At 43.8% G+C, this 21,206-nt stretch overlaps 2 protein-coding genes across 2 annotated transcripts; both read left to right on the top strand.

The window, feature by feature from the left end:
• The first annotated feature begins 1,200 nt into the window (after positions 1-1,200).
• On the top strand, positions 1,201-7,569 carry shisa4 (shisa family member 4). The gene is made up of 5 exons (XM_066703512.1): positions 1,201-1,874; positions 2,972-3,149; positions 3,634-3,767; positions 4,119-4,319; positions 4,747-7,569. The coding sequence occupies exons 1-5, from the start codon at positions 1,814-1,816 to the stop codon at positions 4,785-4,787; spliced, it is 615 nt and encodes a 204-aa protein (XP_066559609.1). The 5' UTR covers positions 1,201-1,813; the 3' UTR covers positions 4,788-7,569.
• A 1,208-nt stretch (positions 7,570-8,777) lies between these two features.
• Positions 8,778-19,797, top strand: lmod1b (leiomodin 1b (smooth muscle)). The gene is made up of 3 exons (XM_066703511.1): positions 8,778-9,264; positions 14,618-16,189; positions 16,944-19,797. Exons 1-3 carry the CDS (start codon positions 9,004-9,006, stop codon positions 16,968-16,970), a joined length of 1,860 nt encoding a protein of 619 aa, XP_066559608.1. The 5' UTR covers positions 8,778-9,003; the 3' UTR covers positions 16,971-19,797.
• Positions 19,798-21,206: the final 1,409 nt, after the last annotated feature.

Here is a 21,206-nt window from a genome sequence, read left to right on the forward strand (position 1 = left end):
TCAGGGCCCTTAGTCCAAATCAAGGCCTTTTGGCTTGAAGAGTCATTGTGAGTTTTTAAACAACCGTTCGAGAATAGCACACACCCCAGTCTTGTTTCTGATGTCTGTTCACCCAAGAATAAGGATCAGGACACCTTCCCAGTGTATAGCATGGTTTGCGATAACATCATCCTCAAGAACAGGTCATAGTTCCCTCATTCAAACAAGTCTAGGCCAAAATAAATATTTTACTTTCTAAGTCTTGAGGTTTTCCAAATTGCCAAAAGGCATTTATTTTCATATTTGGTTAAACTATCCCTCTCCAAAGTGGGGGGTGAATTGCCACATGTTGCCTTTGCACCCTGACATGACTCTTTAAAAAGTCTGGCAAAACCAGTCAAGTGTGAGTATAAGTATAAGTATATAAGTATAAGTTCCTGTCAGAATCTGCCTGTCCATAAAGACAAGCTTTGGGTTCCTCACTATATCTTAAATATTGTTTTAAGTGTTTAAATTGGGTTGGTGTGTTTATAAATGATAAAGTTAAGTAGAAGTGACTTATGCTTGAGAAGGTTTGGAAACTGTTGTAAAGTGCAGTTTACCATCTTTTTATGCTATATTATTGAATTTGACAGTCCTGTCTTATCTATCTCTAAAGGTCCCTTACAGCACTAAGGAGTGTATTTATCAGTGACACCTTCCTGATATAGCATTTCTGATGATATGCCATTCTGTGTGCTGCCTGTTGAATATTGAATAGCTGAATATTTTCCACACTACCAAATGATCTTAATACAATTCCCTGTTACCCTGTCTTTGCACCTTATCTGTTCAGATTTCCATTTTGAAAATGGTTATTTTTATGCCAGCATCTTGTCAATGAGGGATGTGCTCTGGCCCACTTGGAGTGACTTATGTTCCGAGCACTTGAGTGGCACTTTGATATCCGTTCTTGCAATCCTTTTAATGTGGAACCTGTTCAATAATAACACCATGCACAAGGAACATTTATTACATTGAGATAAAGAGTGTGCTTTCATTTCCCCAGCCACTATAAAATAAGCAAGTTAGATTCAGCAGGTTATCAGCAAGGACTCGATCACAATAAGCTGCCAGTGTCCTGCTGTGCCACCTGGCTGTCAGTGTGTGTGGATGAGCAGTCTGAGCGGCCATGTGCGGACCCTGTCACTGAGGAAGGCCATCTGGCTCACTAATTCCACTACGGCATCACTTTATTTTATTTTGACCAGCTTCTATGTTTATGCACATTTCTATTAATAAAACTAATACCAGTCTTACAGTTTTTAAAGGGGGGGGCATAACAAAATTAAAGATTTACATATTTTTTGTATTAACAGGTACGTTTTTTGGTAAAGGTTAAAACTGAATTTGCATTATGATTTGCACCACCGTTTGCAGAAATGCTCCATTTACCTGCATCTCCCATAGCAGCCTGGTGACGCAGTTTAGCTCAAGTTCTCGTCCTCGCCGATGCTGCATAATCGCCAGCGGTGCAATTGACGGTGCACGTCATGCGGCCCCTAATAAACCACTGTGTCGCCGGCGGTGGGCAGCACATTTCCTCCTCCCGTGCCCGCTGTGGGCGGCTCTCCTCCCTGGCACGGCGGCCGCGACGCCCGGGGTCCGCGGAGGGTCCTGCGTGGCGTGACGTCACTGCCGAGGAGACCGCCTGACCGAGCGCCGAGGACCGGGATTCAAGTGTCCCTGTAACCGTCCCTTCTGAGGAGGCGACCCTGCTGGACAGCGCTGCCGACGGCTGCGTGCTGCTCGTTATTTATTCCTGCTTTTCTTCGGTTTTATCCATCCACCCGAGATGTCTCCGCTCGCCGTCTTGGCTTGGCCGGTGCTGGCCGCGGTGCTCTCCGCCGGGCAGGGTGAGTGCTCAGCGTTGAATTCACAGCGGCAGGCCCGGCGACGGAGGCGAGAGGGAGACGGGATGTTTATTACATCTTGGAAAATGCAAAATGACAATCATTAGCTAATGCGATGTAAAAAACAACAGCAGCGCGACGTCGTCCCGCTCCGCTGACTGCTGTTTACTGTAACAGTTACACGTTTGTTTCCAAGTCGCAGTCTCACATGTCAAAATGACCGAGCTTAGTGGTTCATTTTATCCCGGACTTGATGCTAACGTCAAACTTAAGCTTTGGAAAGTATTTGGCATTGAACTTAACCCATGTCAAGTGGAATAACGTTTAAAACAGCCGGCACAAGTGATGGTGGTTTGTAGACATTTGTAATGGATCGTGTTACATCAGTGGTACCCTGCCGTCCAACCACACCTGCAATTGTAGGGATATGAATTACACGACATAATTATGAGAACATAGGACTGTATGAAGTCATCAAAGCCAACAGTGTCCTGGGTGTCCGGGCAGGAGGAGGGTGGGGGGTGAACAGAAAGTCAATATGACGCTGGAGAGAGAGCCAGCCTAAACATAGATAACGTTGCTGCAGCACTGGAGACTGGCCTGGCTGGTACAGCACTCTCTCCCTTCCTGTTGTGTGTGTGTGTGAGAGAGAGAGAGAGAGAGAGAGAGAGAGAGAGAGAGAGAGAGAGAGAGAGAGAGAGAGAGAGAGAGAGAGAGCGCCTCTTGAAGAATGAAGAATAGTGTGGTCCAATCCAATTGTAGGGTTCTGGTATTATAGCTACACTCTTCATTGTTTTTGTTTTCCTGTACAGAACTATCATCCAATCCTGCATGCTGCAAATTAATTTCCTTTTGTGTCAGTGACAGGAGTCGTACACATTGATCCAGGCACAATCTGATGCTTCTTTTCCAAACGCATCTGAATTGTTTGTTTGTTTCTTTGTTGGTTCAGAGGGGGGTGGCATGTTTTGGGCAGGAGTGTGAGTTATGGAATGCGTTCTTTGGCAGTTCATAAATAAACGCCAGGCAGACACTCTCCGCTTGCACTCTGGCACGCATGCAAAGCGCTCACTGCTCTCTCCCTCACCTTGTGTCTGCAGTGACTGCCAACGAGGACTGCCTGTGGTACGTGGACAAGAACGGCACCTGGCACAATGGCTTCGACTGCCACCTCATCACCTTCTGCTGTGGCAACTGCCACCGCCGATACTGCTGCTTGGATGCATTCAAGATGATCACGGAGCGGGAGCAGAAGCACTGCATGCTCTTCCAGTTCAGGTACGCCCCCCTCCCTGGCCGAAATAACAGCCTCTGGGAATTATCCCGGAGAACGGCCACTGTAGGAGGAACATCACCTGCTGTTTTGCTTGCCAGCAAAGTGACATTGTTCTCTGACAGGATCACTGCCGGGCCTCCTGTTGTGAGCCATCCCCGGTTCTTGCATTGATTGTAACACAGCCTGCCTTTTTAGATTGCAGGTATAGTCTTAAAACTGTTGAATTTGAACAATCCCTGCTACAAATCAAATCAGCCCCGTTTGACAGATATGCTTTCAATTTGACTACTTGTCGTATCTCACTTCTGTGTCTGATTTTACTCTGTGCTTTACTTGACTTTAGCTCTGTGAGTTGGTACGGATGAGATGAGGCACTGTATAAGATAACATAAAGCTGTGCCTGTAAATGAATGTGCCAAAGAGAGGGATCTGTATTGGGTGTGCAGCGGGCTGAGGGGTGTCTGACATCTCTGCTTCTCCCTGCAGCCCCACCACCATCGCTGGCATTGCCTCCTCTATTCTGCTTTTCGTGGCCATTATAGCCACACTGGTGTGCTGCTTCATGTGCTCCTGCTGCTACCTGTACCAGCGCCGCCAGCAGCAGAGGACCCCGTACGAGGGTAGGGCTGCATTACTGCTTCCCCCCTTTTGTGAAAAAAACAATGTGTGCCTTAAGCCTTTGGTATTGTAAGTATAAGGAGACTCTCCATAATAAGAAAATGAGATTGGGGCTGCAACTCAAAGCTGGGGTGCATTGTTCAAACCTGGATGTTGACTCAGCAGAATCATTGTATTACCTTCCTTTCCTTCATCTTGTTATTCTTGTTCTTCTTATTTATTAATACATGCATGAGAGTATTCTGTATGCGTTCATCCAGTTTCCAACACTAGCACAGCTTCCCATGTGGCTCCGGTACCTGGTGTCTAATATTCTCCTGCAGTTCTGCTGAAAACTCTGTGGTTTATTGCAGGCCAGCAGATTCCGATGTCCAGCTACCCTGTAGACTCCTCATACCAAGCCCAGGGCAAGCCGGTCGGAGCACCTGATTACCAGTACTCTGGGTATCCAGCTGAACCCCATTACCAGCCTGGCATGCCCCAGCAGTACCCCATGATGCAGCCGGCACCCTACCCGCCCTACCCCCCAGTCGACCCCAGATATGGCCAGCCAGGTGAGCGTCAACCATCCAATCACAATAATAGTAAATCGGAGCTTGGATTGCATGCAGTCCCTACATGTTTGGCAAAAATGTTCAGAGCCTGTCTAAGTAACACAGCCTGTGGAATTCAGCCGTACCAGTTTAAAGTTGTCACTGGCATGACTGAGAAACACATTAAAACACAACCAAATTCTTTAATTAATCCATAACATCCCCATAGCTCAGAAAATCAATACCAGTGATATGCAATAGATATTGAAGTATACATATCCCTTTCAGTAGTATTTGAGTAGGATTGTTGATGTGGCTACTAGAACTTAAACATCCAGAGTGCAGCATGTGACACAACAAGCGCAGGGCGCTGCAGCGGTGAGCGGGTGTGCAGAATGATTTGCAGTGCCTGACCGAAATGCTGATGTTGTGATGCTGTGTGTTGCAGTGCCACCGCCATACTCCCCCCCACAGTACAATGGCCCCTGACTGGACACAGGTTCCTGAGGGGGGAGGGACAGGACCGGCCTGGAGGAGCAAGGACAGCCCTCGGTCTACCATCATCACTCCACCAGCTTCTCTCATAAAACTAGTAACACGCACACAAACAAATGAATGAGCAAAAGCACTAACCTGCACCATGTTTTGTTTCTTCTTCATTTGGCTGGTGCGAGAGGTCCGCTGTGCTGTGCTGCGTGCCCTCCAGTAGGGGGCATTGTGGACATGGCAGCTGGCTAACAATAACACCTCTTTCACACGGGGGATACAGACAACTCAAACACACCGTCTCGCAGGCCTCACTTGTATGTTGTTGATTTTTTGTGCTTGATTTGTTTTCCTTTGCCCCCAGTTCAGAGCACAGGGGTTTCAGACTTTGTGCTCAAAAGCATCAGTATTTCTTGATTTTCATTTGTAGCTCAATTTTTTTCGACACTAGTACTAAATGGCTCCCATAAATCCCTTGGACTCGTTTTAAAAGAATATTCCGGTTTGCAGTGTTTAATTGGGAGGATGTTTTCCAAACACTGAGGTTGACGTGTTTGGGCAGCTGTATCTCCTGAGCTCCACTCCACTTAGTGTCTTATTGTCTTCCACAGCAGAATTGTTATTTATTAATGCTTTCTAAAACCAGATCTAGGGACTGTATTTAGCACTACCCTAAGGTTATTTAAAATAGTCTTAAAAAGGCATAAGGAATAACTGAAGATTCAGCAATGCTACTGTATCACAGTTACTTGTATTTTGTGTGGATTTTGTCCCTCTTTTAGCTCACAGATCTAGTGCTATTATGTTCTATCACTATTTCACGCCTCTTTCTTAAATGGCATGCAAAGTGGTTTCCAGGTGTGAGAAAGTACTGCATGTGTATTTTAGATCAGAACCCATTCAAAGCACCTTGAGTATATGTATTAACCCACTCTTCTGCTTTCTTGCCACAAGAGGCTTCAACGAAACACACTGCTCCTTTCTCTGCTTTGTCCTGTGTATTTACACAGTACAGCTTCTGTGCTCTTGTAGTCTTAGGCCACTAGAAGCAACAATAACCCTGGAAGTCTAACTATAGGAACTCTCAGTTGCACAAGTTAATAACAATATTCAGTGTTTTGTTAAACAATCGAGACTTGAACAAGGAAAATATCAGTTCTTTTCATTGTAAGTTCCTTTTAAAGCTTCTGAGCCATTAGTGGCATTTACTGGCATGTTCAGACCTCCAGATTGTCACACTGTTATCGCACACGCTAATGCCATGGTGTACGCACGTCAGAAAGCAGTGTGTGACTTTGGTAAAACATGATAAAAATGAGTGCAGATTGGCCCAAACAACCATAGCGACTGCAATGAAATAATGTGCTACCTCCCCCTCTCTTTTTTTTTGTCCTTCTCCGTCAGTGCACATTAGATGCACTCTATCCCACCATTAAAAACGTAATGATGAGGTGATGAGTTTACACTGTAATATATCTGCAGTAGATTATTTTGGGAGATGTGTTTGTTACTCACATGTTTAGGCTGGACACAGATCTGTCTGTGTATGAAATAAGGTACAGTACCATGTGTTTTTCTCTCAGCAGGGACATACTACACTATGAATAGGTCTTCAGTTACGCTGCTTTGGTAATCACTACTACTTCTACTCATTACACCCTCGCATATTATAGTATTAGTGAGGTTGTTATGCATTTAGAAAATACATATTTTTCTCTAAAATAAACCAATATGTTAACGTACAAGTCATGACAAAAAAAAAGCATGTGGGACTAGTTTGTCAGTTTTAATTTAAGTGTAAACGCTGCCACTGCGATAACTAGATACTAGGGGTTTTAGTATGATTTCACGTTTTTTCACTTTAAAAGTAGCTCTAATTGTTTGGGGATCACTAGGACGCTGGCACCAAATGTGAGTGCTGGCTCCCATAATTCTCTGTGTAAGACTTCAACAATAACACTGGATTCTAATAATTGTGTGTGTGGTCTGTTTTTGTACATACCTTGAGGTGTTGAGATTGACGGCTGTGAGAGTCTCGACGAGAGCGCTTGTACACTGATTGTGAGTTCTTTAGGATTAAGTTGAAATCCTTTGGAGCTGGGATGTAGAACAGAATATGCTTGGAGAAATATTCCACTGTTTCTTTTGACTGGTTAGTTAATATATATATTTTGTTTATGATTGTAAATGTTTCCAGTATCCTGCTGTTTACACTGGGATCTGTTTTCTGAGACAGAAAGTGCATTTCATTGTTCAGTCATTCTATTTGTTTTTCCGCCAGCCTCCGATGGGAGCTCCAGTGTTGATGTAAGGCTGTGTCCATGTGATCGTTATATTTTCCCACCCCCACTGTTACAGTCTCCTCATCTCTCTACTGCCCCCCCCTTAGTATCTTTGAGACCAGATTCCAAACTGGAAACAATGGTAAATCATTCATGTTCGTGTTCTTGCTAGTGATAATATCAAAATATTCTCTTCCTTAAAAGAATAAAATGAAAAAATATGTTCTGTCTGGGTGATTGAATTAACATTTTCTTCTAATTAAATATAGCTTCTAGGAAATGCTTGAGAATATATGGCCATGTATCCTCTGGTTTGTACAATATAGCTGTAACCCTATAAAAGGAATGATTTCCAATGTGAACTATTTGTTAAACATGTTTATATATGACAATGTAATAAAACTGATATTTTTTGTACTAAATTAATGACTTTGGAATGTAAAATGTAGTGATGTCATCTTGTCTGTAACATTAAATATTCAGTTGATGTCATTGACAGCTGATTTATGGAGCCTACATGCTTTTGATCCAAGAGGGAGGTGATGTAATATTCAGCAACAAGCTGGTTTCCTGGGATGCTGTGCGTATTTCCTGCGCTGATTATTTTGGCCGTTTTGTCCCCCATGTTGCTTTTGTTAACTGATTGTAGAGAGTAACCTGATGGATAACTATCCAACTGAAGTCTGGGAAAGTTTTAATAAATACAACTCTTTTGAGTGAAATAGAAGAAAGGTGATCTGATCTGCAGTGTCAGTACATGTATGTACTAACAGCAAATAAAATACAAAACAGCAGTTAGATTGCATATTCTTCATCGGTTTGCATCTCGGCCTCTAGGGGTCATCACAGTCATGTTAAGCGGGTTGTATTAATATACGCTGGGTTTATTATTTGTGAGATTATTTTCAGAAATAGAAACAATATTTTTGTTAAGGGGATTGTGCATGTTACAATATGTACATGTAGTGTCTGCATCGTATCGTTTAAATGAATATGAGAATAAATGACAATGACCCACTTTGCCATACGTCATAGGGGCTGCAGCACGTATACGTGACTCAGGACAGTGTTTGGCAGATGGGAGTGCAGGTGTGAGTCTGAGGCACTTTAAAGTCCACAGAAATGTCCCGTCAGACGAGACTTGAGACTGAAGAGCTGCCTCTGGCCAGCTGGCACGGTGCCCTGCTGTAGTAACTGCTTTATCACTGCACGATTATTCTAATGTTGCGGACTTTAATCGTGTATTTCATTTGCAAGTAAGTTTTCCACGTCTAATTTTTGATTTGGTCTCAAGTGTGGGATGTTGGTCGCTTCGCAAGTTACTGAGACTTATGATAAAGCAGACTTACACGATAAAGCATTCAACAAAACACAAGTGCGCGTTTGTATTGATGTGTGTGTGCATGCATGCATGTATGTATGTATGTATGTATGTATTCATGCATTTTTTCCCCTGAGGTTGTGCAGGCAAAACTCTTGATTCATAATTCTCAATTCCAAGTTTAGTTCTTCCAGACAGTTCCTGTGAACCGAAACTTTAATTACCAAAAAAAAAAAAAAACAGAAGAAAAAAGACGCCTTGTGCCAGCCTCCTACGCGTGTGCATCTCTCGCTTCCCAGACCTCCTTCCTATTGCCTTTAAAAGGCTAAAATGCTGTGAACTAAATTTGGGCATGCAGCTGCGCAGGATTTCGAGGAATGTCCTCGGATTTCAGGCGGCTTTGATAGGCTGATGCTGGCTGCCGGCTTCCACTGTCGGCCGCCGGACACACCGACCCGCAGCTCGGACTCGGGCAGCCGCTCCGGGGCTTCACACGCCAGTGGACCTGCGTCGCGTCCACACCCGGCACCTGCTGGCGGACACACAGAGCCTACACATCTACACACATCTGGCAAAAAGTTCAGTTTGTGTCCTGCTACGCACTCCGCAGCGCACCATGTCCAGGATGTCGCGGTGCCGGCGGCAGGTGAGCGAGGACCCCGACATTGACAACCTGCTGGCCAACCTGTCACCGGAGGAGATGCAGGAGCTGGAGAAGGAGCTGAGCGTCGCCGACCCCGACACCAAAGTGCCCGTGGGGCTGCGGCAGCGCAACCAGACGGACAAGACGCCGTCGGGCATCTACAACCGAGGAGCCATGCTGGACTACTGCGAGCGGGAGACCAAGAAGCTCATCCAGAGGGAGCGCTCCGTAGAGGTACACCGTCCTGCGCCCTCTCCACCTGAGTGCACAGCAGCCTGCGCCCAGGTGCCATGGCAAGCCTTTAACTGGCTTTATTACACAATACATCATTTTAAATACTCATGGAGAAAGTTTGCTTAACTTGTTAGAATAGTGAAGAACATTCAAGAAGCTGGGAGTCATATATACATATATAGGTTTATGTCTGCTTGATCTGTCAGGCTGTTGCTTTCTTATAGTAGAAGTGCCAACGTCAGTATCAAACCAACCAAATACAGTTTATCAAAATAGCTGAATTTACATTGAGAAATGAAAAGAATAGCACATTTCAAGCCAATTATATGATGTAAGATATCTGTTGCTGTTGGCCTTTTTTAATGATTGTTAATGTGCTACCTTACTGTTTCACCAAAGACAGCTGCTGATAAACTCACGCAGGAAAACATTGATGACACATTGGCTCACATTTCTAATGTTTCACTAGTAGTCTTCCCTTTCTGGTGCTGTGCAGCCCTTATACACTTCCCCCACACTCTTTCTAATCATTCACTTTGGGAATAACCCCTGAGGGGAACACAAAAGAGGAATTTTGAAATATGAATGAGGAAACAACAGACCGATGTGGATGCTGTGAACCTTTCTTTTGAGATCTGCATCAAACTGCTCCGTGTACGAGGGCAGCTTCATCCCACAGTCGACTGAGCTGGAGACGAGGGTTTAGTCTGGCGCAGATAATGGCGTGTGTGTGTTTGTTTGTGTGTGGATCGCTGCACGTTGGGACATGTGCCTGTTCCCTGTCATCTGCTTCTCCTGGGGATGCCAGAGCCAAGCCTGAGTACACATGATCTTGTCTCCATCAGATCTCTGTGAGACACCACAGAGAGAACTCAGTTTTTGGAGAGAATCATTTTCAGGTCAAGTTTCCTAACTGGCAGGTCAATCCATGAAAGCAAAACAACCCCCCCCCCAACACCCCCGCCCGCACCTTTTTTAATGTTAGAGTTTACTGGCTGAACTCAAGTGTTGTGAAAGCTGGGCTAATGTTAGACCAAACAGAAGATTAGACCTTCCAAAGAACATTTTTCTTCAAGACTGTCATGCTTGAAGTCCCTTGTATGATACATTCCATCTCCAAATTAGAAGCTGTGATGGCTGCAATGATAGCACTTCTTGGTATCCTGGTGTGCGTGTCATGCAGGGCCTGACAGAAATGCTCTAGAACAGGGGTGGCTAACCCTGGTCCTGGAGAGCCGCAATCCTGCAGGATTTCCAGGTCTCTCTTAATTACCAATCATTGGATACCTTGAACACAGGGACATTTTGCCTAATTAAGACACACAGTTGGTTCAATTAAGCAGTTAACGATCTGGATAGAACAAAAGCCTGTAGCCCTGCAGCTCTCCAGGACCAGGGTTAGCCACCCCTGCTTTAGAGGGAATATGATATTAACAGCACAGGCATGGAAGAGTTTTAATTGCATGTGTGGGAATCTATTAACACTCATACACAATGTTGTTGAGAAACCCTCTCTCACCCACAAAATGGTTCAACTGAGCTTAGGCTTTTGCGTTCATGGCAGAGTTTTGTCTTTTGTGGGTGAGAGAGGGTTTCTCTGCAAGCTTATTTAAGAGTGTTAATAGATTTCCACACATGCAATGAATTTTAGGAAGCTTAATGGCCTTATTCAGAAAAAACAACAATAACTTGAAAATATTTGCTCGATTCTCAGGCAGTGGAAAGTGTCACCAATTGGGTGTTGCACATCCTCTGAAGTCAGAGCACTGTGCCAAGACATTTCTATAATTCCATATATTGAGGTCTTCTATATTGAATTGCATTGTATTTCCAGTGGAGATATGTACTCAACAGCAAGCACATAATGGACCAGACATAAAAACAGTAATTCTAGGAATATCTGCCTTGTCTTCCTACATGGACTGACACAGACTCTCATGCTGAAATCTGAGATTTATAGTATGGATGTGAAAATGTTCAGGAGAAAACTGGACCATTCAATATTTAGAAATGCTCCTCTTTAAATAAGGAAGGACTCTGCAGGTGTCAGACTGCCCCTTCCAGCCACCCAGTGCTTTCTGATAATGAGATAGTAAGGACAGAATTGGATGGGTTGGAGCTGTGGGTCTAATGATAAAGCAGGGAGCCCATCTTTATCTCTGTTTCTATAGGCGGGATGAGTAACTGTATCAGACACTGAACAGCACCCAACCTGCATTCCAGAGATACTACACCGAGCAGGGTGCTTGAGAGGGCATCCGGTGTGCTAATCCGCATGGCTGCCAATTGACACAACATCGCTGGTATTCATCTCTGAGGGAAAACAATCCTATCGCACTGTGAGGGAACCCACTGTGAATCCAAACCAACGAGAATTAAATGTTGGACTGGGATAGGACAGGCTGCTGACTTTGACCTGCTGTTGTCATAGCCCAGATCAGAGAGCAGAGGGAGACTGCAGCCTGTATTGGAATCTGTCTGGATCAATTGTCCGGACACACAATGAGTGCTGGACAAACAGCTGAGACCAAATGAATGTACCGATGCAGATGCTTATTACGCCAATGGCAAAATTTAATCAGTCAACCAGCCTTGCAACTCATCTGGTTACACCAAGTGTGGAGTGTTCTCTTCAGTGGCCCTTGGCCTATACAATGAATGGCCACTTTAGCAGCATTTAACATACACATCTGTCAAGCACTATTTGTAAGTAGAGTATGGATCACTCAAGTGCTGCAGTGCAACAAACAATATAGCAAATCAGTCTGGGTTTCCAGAGTAAAATAACAAAATGCCTAGATTTCATGAACAGATTTGCCAATTCCAAGGCTTTTAAACCCTCTTTCAAATACATAAGTTATGTAAATTTTTGCTAGTTACGTTCCCCTTTGCAGAAGATGCAGGTATGAGGGTGAAGTACCTATGTGGTTATTTGCGAGGTTTACAAACTAATACTCCAGCAAAAACCATATCTTTGAAGGCTGCTTGCAAGGGAGTGTGTTGTGGAACCAGGTTATTCTGGAACATTATTCTGAAGCCATTACTGAGAAATTGTGCAATGGAAGTGTGTGCAACACTTAAATACTTCCCCTTGTGTGCTGTCTTCAATGATATTGATCCTTCATCCTAGTATTGTGTAATATGAAAAATATGGGAATGTACTTGCAATTGGTTTGGCTCAGTCTAAGGTAATAGACATTGCAGTTAATTCAGTGGAGGCATGGAATCGGCTCCCAGAATATTGGTTGTTTCTCATGGATGTGGACCATTTGTGTGTTTGCACAGGAGCCGAGAGAATTTTAGTAATTTTGTATCTGTAAGTGTATGAGGACAAACTGGAACAGAAACATTGGGTTTTCAAATTATAAATTCTGTGCAATTCCCCCATTGTTCTGCATCCCTTGCTGTCTTGTGTAAGCTAAGTATTTGGGTAAAACATTTCCTTCAAACAGCTGATGTCAAGGCAGTGGGCATGGCAAGCAAAGAAGAATTGCACAGTAGTCTGAAACCTGTTGGGAAAGCATGGCACACTTTCGTAGACCCAAAACACTTCCAGAAGTCAAAGTCGCTTTTTCAGCCTTGAGAAAAAACGGTTTTGCCGGTTTACTAGTTGTCAATTAGCATGTCATACAGAAATGTAAGCAGAAACCCGTGAACCTCATATACAGGAGGGCATACAGCCATTAAGTTAAGCAACACAATAAGGCATATGGCATCAGCTAGTCCTTTAAGAAACCTTGTTTCAGGACTGGGGGCCAGCTGGAGACCTTGCACAGCCTGACAGTTTCAGCACCAACAGCTGCTGAGGAGCTGGTAAATACAAGCCGTTAGGAAACTGTACCCTGTGTAGTAACCCCAATGAGAAATGTTGTTGTTTGTTTATGCCAGGCCCCGGGGGGGAAGCGTAAGGCAAAGTGTTCACCGCCTGCACAAACTGGGCAAATGTCATCCACTCACTGGGGCCTAGTACCACTTACTAGTTCCTAAGCAACAGGATCTTTATGATCAACAAATGCCATAACAAGTGTGTTTCAGGGGGCAAGTGTGAGTTGATAGCACAGAGGGGCAGAGGCACTGCTATAGACTGAGGTGATTATTTTTTGCATATGTAGTTATGGGAATATGTGACACTGTGAAGTCATGCTGAAGACTTAGAGTTGCTAACATCCAACAAGAAATGGTTTGAGAAGAGTTTTCAATCTTGTGTTTCGTTATCAGTGTTTATATGCATAGCCTATATCTCACAATTCAAAATGGAAAAAGAATATATAAAAATGTGCAGGACAATCAGTCATATGCATACGAGTTTAGTTCCTTGTCCGTGGTATTGTTGTAAGGAGTATCTTCAAATCCTGCATTGCAGCAGTGATTGAATGTGTAAGTAAGTAAATGCTGTTCAGACAGAGGAGTCTTGGTTTTTCAGAGCTCCAGATCTCTGGCAGAAGGAATTCCAGTGCTGATGGCTCGTACTCGCACTGCCTTTTAAGGACACATCTGAGAGAACTGGAGTTTCTCAGAGTAACTAAGACGGAGTCGCAACAAATCATGCGCAGCGCTGCCAGAACGATTGCCCAGTAAACCTTCTTAAAATGGCTTGCTGCTTACAATGTAAACAGAGCAGATCTTACCTCATACTTTGTGCATTGCTGTTATTTAATATGTTATTAGACAGAAAAAAGTAGTTGCAGGCCTGCTGAGCTGGGTCTACAAAGCAATGCAGTTTGAGACAAATGCATTTGCTTAGATTGAACTAGAAGAAAACAATATATCAGCTTTGATTGGGGAAAAAAAACATTACATACTTATTTTGGTAAAAGACAACCAGTCAGTATTGTTATTTTTTAAATTATTTTTCAGGTCAAGCTTTTGTAAATCGGTTACATAATAAGCACATGTCTTCTTGCACTACATTTTTGTACAGAATTATTTTTCTATGTTTTAATGCCTCAGTGCCTGATTACATCAGCATCGAGGTGTGTTTATGCACAGCCACAGATGTGCGCAACTTTTTAAACAGGAAATCTCTAGGGAGAAAAATAAATAAATATGCTATACAAAGGCCCCCCCCAGAAGATGTCTCTCTCCATGAGTTCTATAACAACATCTCAGTACACAATTCTGTCTGATGTCGTAAGCACAAACGTTTCTATGGCCAATTATACAGGACAACAACAAGCTACCACGTTTTGATTTGTAAATGTAGCACAAACCAGGGGTCTCCCAATAAAATCATAGACAAGTGTAACTGATTATTTAAGTCATAGTGCATTCAACCAGGCACATGAGACAGTCAAGACACCTCATGCACATATATTGATGTATTAAATTCATGTTTTCTGTTTCTCCTTATAAGGATGGTGTCGTAGTTGATGGAAAGAGTGCAGAACCCAAAGGGGGACAGAAGGAGAAGAAAGATAGTGAAAAAGATCCAAAGAAAGAGAGCAGAAAACAAGAGTACCTGAGGAAAATGGGTATGAGCCAGGAGAAACGCTGCTCCAGGTCCAACAGCAAGGAGGGGGAGGAGAAAGTCAGCAAGCCTCCAGAGAGCCCAGTGAAAGACAGTGCCTGCAAGAGGAAGGACCCCATGGCCCAGAACCAAGAGGGCAAGAGGGAAGAAAAGAACTGCCAAGGCACAGAGCGCAAGAAAGACAATAATGCCGGTACTCCGGGTAAAAACAAGAGAGAGGAGTGCAAGGTCGCGGAAGGCAGGAAGGAGGAGGAGAAGAGGAAAGAGGTGCGTGGCAGCAAGGCTGTAGACAGCAAGAGAGAGGAGCAGGACTGCCCAGATGGGAGGAAGAAGCTGGAGGGGAAACACTGCAGGGCCATAGATAGCAAGAAAGAGGTGAAGGAGGCCAAGGGCGAGGAGAGGAGCAGCCAGCATAGGGAGACGGGTAAGACCAACTCGCATCCTGAACGCACAGCCAAGGAGACGAAAGCCCTGCAGGAGAATGAGAAGAAGCCCAAGGAACCCCTCCAGCCTGCCAAGAAGGAAGAGACAGAGAATTGCACGACGGACAGCCCGGGCAGCAAGACCAAAGCGGCAGAGGGGGAGGACGGAGAGGAGGGAGAGGAGTCGTCTCCCAGCATCTTCGACGAGCCTCTGGAGAAAGTGCGCAACAACGACCCCGAGATGATCGAACTAAACGTCAACAACTCTGAAGCGATCAACAACGACACCCTGATTCGTTTCGCAGAAGCCCTGCAGGACAACACCCACGTCAAGACCTTCGCTTTGGCCAACACCCGGGCCGACGACCACGTGGCATTTGCCATCGCCACTGTCCTGCGCTCCAACAAGACTCTGACCAGCGTCAACCTGGACTCCAACCATCTCACCAGCAAGGGCATCCTGGCGCTGATCCGCTCACTGCAGCACAATGCCACCCTCACCGAGCTGCGCTTTCACAACCAGCGCCACATCTGTGGCGGCAAGACCGAGATGGAGATGGCCAAGATCCTGAAGGAGAACACGTCGCTGCTCAAGTTGGGCTACCACTTTGAGCTGGCCGGGCCGCGCATGACCATGACCAACATCCTGAGCCGCAACATGGACAAGCAGAGGCAGCGCCGCCTCCAGGAGCAGAGGCAGTCTCAGGGAGATGGGGACAAGAAGGGCTCACTGGAGGTTCCCAAAGTGAGTGGGGGCCTCCAGAAGGGCTCCCCCAAGCCCTCGCCCCAGCCCTCTCCCCGCTCCTCCCCATGGTCCTCCCCTAAAGTCACCCCGAAGAAGGCGCAGGGAGCAGGGCCACCACCGCCCCCGCCTCCACCGCCGCCCGCCCCCATGCTGGATGGAGAGGCCCTGCGGAACTCGCTGACGCCCGTCTCCGAGAGGAAGCTGGACGACAGGGGCACCCCCCGCGACAAAAACAGCAGGGACCAGCTGCTGGCCTCCATCCGGGACAGCAACATCAAACAGCTCAAAAAGGTAGGCGGGCTTATTCTTAGACAGAGTTTCAAGCCAAACCCTCTGACCTTTCTCAGTCGGTCAAAGTGTTTCTGTAGTTGAACGATGGTTATAAGTGTCCTTTCCATCTGTAAAGCACTCTGTGGCTACCCTGAAAAGGGCGCTATAAAATAAAAATAAACATGGATTGATTTATTTGACGTCTATTTTATACATATGCTTAACCTATCGTATAGAACATAAGAACATAAGAAAGTGTCCAATCGAGAGGAGGCCATTCGCTCCATCGTGCTCGTTTGGTGTCCATTAATAACTAAGTGATCCAAGGATCCTATCCAGTCTATTTTTAAATGTTCCCAAACTTTCAGTTTCTACCACATCGCTGGGGAGTTTGTTCAGATTGTGACGCCTCTCTGTGTGAAGAAGTGTCTCCTGCTTTCTGTCAAGAATGTCTTGAAGCCCATGAATGTCTTATGTTTCTTGAGCTGTAGCCAAACTCTAGGCCACCCTGTGCATAATAATGGCAATTTTTTTGTATGAACAAAGCTTGTCATTGTTTATATACATAAACTTTTTTTGTATTCATATTTAACTTCTTTGTTTATTCACGTGTCTGTTATTATCTATGGCTGTCTAGGTATTTGTATATATATGCTCAGAATTTACTAGGAATTTAATACAAAAAATTGAATGAATGCTCATAACTGAGACTGTCACAGACATTGTGTCGTGTGACTCCAGTACAAGCGAATAATCCTCTTCCCTTTTGCTGCAGGTTGATGTGCCGAAGTTGCTGCGATAAGACAAGTGATAGGAGGGTGGGGAAGGAGGGCGGAAATCTCACGGACCTTAAGAGATCAAAACTCAGAATTTGTTGAAAACAAACACCAGGATACAGTCTCACCACTGGGCTGTGCTATCGACAGGGTTTACGACGAGGAAGGCTTTGCTTTGGATATACAATCACTGCCCTGTATCCTCTCGGCACACCTCGCACTGGGCAACATGGGAGACAGAGGCCCTGCACTGCGGGACTGTCGAGGAGCTGCCCCTCGGCTGGTTTAGTTTGTGGCTATGCTGATGCCTTGCCTGTGATTTGCACTGGATCCTGAAGGAGGTCATGGTATGTGGGGAAGGTGTGTGTGGTTGTGGTGTTGCTGTATATGTTGGGATTTATTGACTTGACGTTTAGGCTAACTGAGCAGAGACAAATTCCTAATGCTTCAGTTGTTTCTAATTTGTTTTTTGTTTTTTTCTGCTTTTAAACGCACACATCTTTTAAAAAACACACACACACATTTTAACAACAAAGTGGGCCATCTATGGTAAAACACTACTGATTCAGAAGTTCCTGAATTTGATTCTGTTGATTAGATTTTCTGTCAACTATGAATCATGCTTTTAAACTGGTGTGATCCATCTGTCATAGTCAAGCCAGACCATGAAGGTGATGCCTCTTCTGCAGGATCCTGTCATAAATGGGCAAAGAAAGGGTCTTGGATCAATATGGCTGCAGTAACTAGACAAGCCCGAATGGCCCCTTCTCATGTGGTGCTCCTTACATTCTCCATTTGTTTGGTCTGGTGTCTGGTGAGTTCCTCTCACTTTTCCTTTTTCTTTATACAAACAAGAGTCCCTAACACACGAAAAACACACAAATTCAAATAATTACTGAAAGCTTTTTTCTATTTAGTTTTTTTAATATGATATGTTTGTGGTATTTTGAATTTATGGGTGACTGAGTTTTCTGCAGTTAAGGATGTTCAGTAGAGAGTATGTATGTGTTCCAGGTTGTGGACAGAGTAAAGGAAACCCCCCTTTTCATTTACATATTCAGCAGTCACTCTTTAACCAGTGCAGGGTGACATTAGAGTTTACCGGGTTGGATGGAATGTGCTTGTTTTGGCTTGTAAGAAAGCCAATTAATGTACATATATATTGAGTTTATAAACCTCTTCTTTCCAGATGCATGCAGGTGGTGGTTGAATAAAATACATAAATAAATAAATATAAAATGAACTAAATGGCTTTATATAGTATCATGGATTTTACCTAATACATTGTATACACTTTTGGGAATATATCAGACAAGTAATGCGGGGCTTAACTATGTATTATTTTACTTGTTAACAACAGCCTCTTAAAATGAATTGTAAACAGCACAGGTAGCCAGTGAAGCTCTTCAGCTTGGAGATATGGAGATTCAAATCTATTTTGGGGTGATATTTCTGATTTTAAATTTCTAATAGACTATGGACGGGAGTTTCTGCACAGGGAAGGTGAATGCTTCAGGAGTACATTGAGCCACAGCTGTGTTCATGAAGCAGCTTCTGTGTTCCTGTAACAATGTTATTGCTCTTTTTTTGATAAGATAGCATAAAGGTAAAGGTGGGGGTGAAGGTTTTGGTAATATGACCTACAGTGTGTTGTTCTGGTCTTGCCATGCGCCGCTCAGAATGTGCAGACATCCCGCTGGAGCTCTATTATTCACTGCGGCGAAAGAAGCTTTAAGTAAGATTTCGAAAGTAGGGAAAAAGGAAATACACTGAGTAGAAAGTTGAAATGCAAGTGTACAGTGACCTGATTTTTGTTTTGAAAAGTGTTTAATAAAAAGTGTAAATGCACAATGGCTGACCTCACAGCTAAAGATTGCAAATGAACTCTCAAAAATGCTGCCCTTTGTCTCTGCTGTAACCTCTGCCCACTGTTACAAACTTCACCTTACAGGCTAAAGGCCACCACTAATTTAGTGTTGGCTGAGAACATGAATGCCCTCCAAAACAGCACATGACAACACAGTCCTTCATCGCTTGGCCACAATTCTGACCGACACCTAATTAGAGCCCTGAGTTGTTCTGATCCAAAAGGGTTGGCTGCAGCAGTGATATCTGAGCATGGTAACCTTAACACTGTTTTGGCAAAGATGTAGTCAAGCAAAAATAGGAGGGGAGAACTTGTATTCTTTACAACAATGAGAAAAAATGTACGCAATGTGTTATATAAAGAAACTGCTTTTCAAGTCTTAGATACTTGTTTGTCCGTACTGGGAATTTTGAAAATGACGGATGTTCACACAGCCTTGTGTATAGTTTATTTTTCTAAGGCATCAAGATATTTGGCTGTTGAATTACTCATATGGGGGAAAAAAACAGGTATTTTCGCTCTGTTCAGATGTGTTACTAATATATTCTCATATTATTCGGCATCTATGTTTAACTTTCTTAAAGGATGCTCACATTTAAAGGTTTCTCGTGTACTGAAAATGCATATATTTCAAAATGTATGACCAATAAGCATTGTATGAAATCATGTATTGAAAATGTTTATTGTTCTGTAGGAGAAGAATGTAGTTTTCTCTGTTTGGTCTTCGGTGTGTGTGAAACAATATACTGTACGCTAATGTAAAGGGAAAACGGACAATATGTTTACTTCCATGTAAATATGCCACACTATTTTTCTAAAGAAATTTGCTTTAACTGTATTTATGAGTAGGTTAAACGCCCTAGATTATAAATAAGCACGTTGATTTAACCCACTGGTACGCACTTTTGTGAGAGCGGCGGTTTGATGATTGTTTGGTAAACCATATTACTGATCACACACAATAAAATGAAACATGATCACTTCTAGCTTTATTTTCATTATTCTGTCCTTCAGCTGTATTACACAGCAATATCTCTGGATCCAATATGAAGGTTCACCTCCAAGCTCCCAGGGTGTACCCAGGAGGCTGATGTAATAAGCTATTGAGCCCTGGAGCTAACCTAAGACCTCTCCCATGAGCCTCGCTGGCTGCTTCCTCAGTCCTCTATGTGATCTGATTGAAGACTCCGCTTAACCAGCAAACATGTTTCGTTCTTTTTCAGCAGCACTGTATGAGGCATGAATGCATCTCTGTAATTACACTACATATTAAAATCAGTTCTATTATTTGGTGTGCAGAAACATACAGTATGTTTTGTTCATTTCTTCTTTTCCATTTATCTTTAACATTTCATTCCCTGTTATTTGTTCTTTGAGAAGATCGATTCTCCATTTTGTTCTCAATGTTTTGACAACATCCCCTGGAGTTTACAAATTCGCATCGCCACAATGTTGTATTGGTCCAAATTCATTTTTATTTCGATGTTGCCGCAACGTTATGTGGCCAGCTGGGTAATATTGGGGGTGTTTTCAACTTATTTTCAACCTCAATATGGTCTAGTGGGGTAAAGTTTATTTCAGCCCTACACCGTCCATTACCTATAAACTGTATTCAAACAAAAGTGCAGCTTCCTCCTCCCAGCAGGTCAGAGAAAATACAATATCTGTGTAAGTACATACCTGTGGTATTTTGTATTTTAAACACTAATACAAATGACACTGAGTATCAGAAATGTTTAATATAAACAAGGATTAGCCTAACAGTGTTTTGAACGGCACCTTCTCATCCCAGTGTAATCGTGGATTTACTACTCAGGTTTTTAAACTGCAGCTTCATCACCACAAAGCCTTTTATTGTAAATGTCAAAGGTGACTCTTCATCCTTCAAAGATCACGGTAAATCATGTGTGATAATAGAAATGTCACTCGAGATAAATAAACGCAGTGGGAGATTAATTAGGGTAGAACTGGACTGAGCCTGATTTATTTACCCTAGAGCCCAATTTTTGTGATGCCATTTGCATGTGAACTGTGGAGCTCCCAGTGGAAGGCAGATCTGCTAATAAACACCCTGAGCTCTTCATCACAGGGGAAGAGACCTGTCCATCTCTCCCAGCTCCCAAGGCTGCCTGTGTCCTGGGTTGGACCGGTCACCCAGTGTCAAACACACCTACCAACCAATCCGAAGGAGGTATCGACCCACAGAACTGCACTTTTGATTTGATTGCCTTCCATCAACCCCTGCTCCCTGCACTGCAGAAATGTCCATATTTGGTGCTTTTTCAATGGGAACGCAGTCTGAGGTTCATTCCTTTGCAGTTCCTAATAATGGGAAGAAGGCCAGCAGCCTGCTTGGCTCTCTGGAAGTACTTTGCTCAAACACACAGAGTAAAAG

Source organism: Amia ocellicauda, chromosome 5 (assembly GCF_036373705.1).
Source record: "Amia ocellicauda isolate fAmiCal2 chromosome 5, fAmiCal2.hap1, whole genome shotgun sequence".
NCBI lineage: Eukaryota > Metazoa > Chordata > Actinopteri > Amiiformes > Amiidae > Amia > Amia ocellicauda.

Excerpts from the sequence above, each read along its gene's own strand:
- shisa4 (XM_066703512.1), top strand. The coding sequence starts at position 1,814 with ATGTCTCCGCTCGCCGTCTTGGCTTGGCCGGTGCTGGCCGCGGTGCTC. Across the intron at positions 1,875-2,971 it reads GGTGCTCTCCGCCGGGCAGG|TGACTGCCAACGAGGACTGC; the intron begins GTGAGTGCTCAG and ends TTGTGTCTGCAG. Across the intron at positions 4,320-4,746 it reads CCCCAGATATGGCCAGCCAG|TGCCACCGCCATACTCCCCC; the intron begins GTGAGCGTCAAC and ends TGTGTGTTGCAG.
- lmod1b (XM_066703511.1), top strand. The coding sequence starts at position 9,004 with ATGTCCAGGATGTCGCGGTGCCGGCGGCAGGTGAGCGAGGACCCCGAC. Across the intron at positions 9,265-14,617 it reads AGAGGGAGCGCTCCGTAGAG|GATGGTGTCGTAGTTGATGG; the intron begins GTACACCGTCCT and ends TCTCCTTATAAG. Across the intron at positions 16,190-16,943 it reads ACATCAAACAGCTCAAAAAG|GTTGATGTGCCGAAGTTGCT; the intron begins GTAGGCGGGCTT and ends CTTTTGCTGCAG.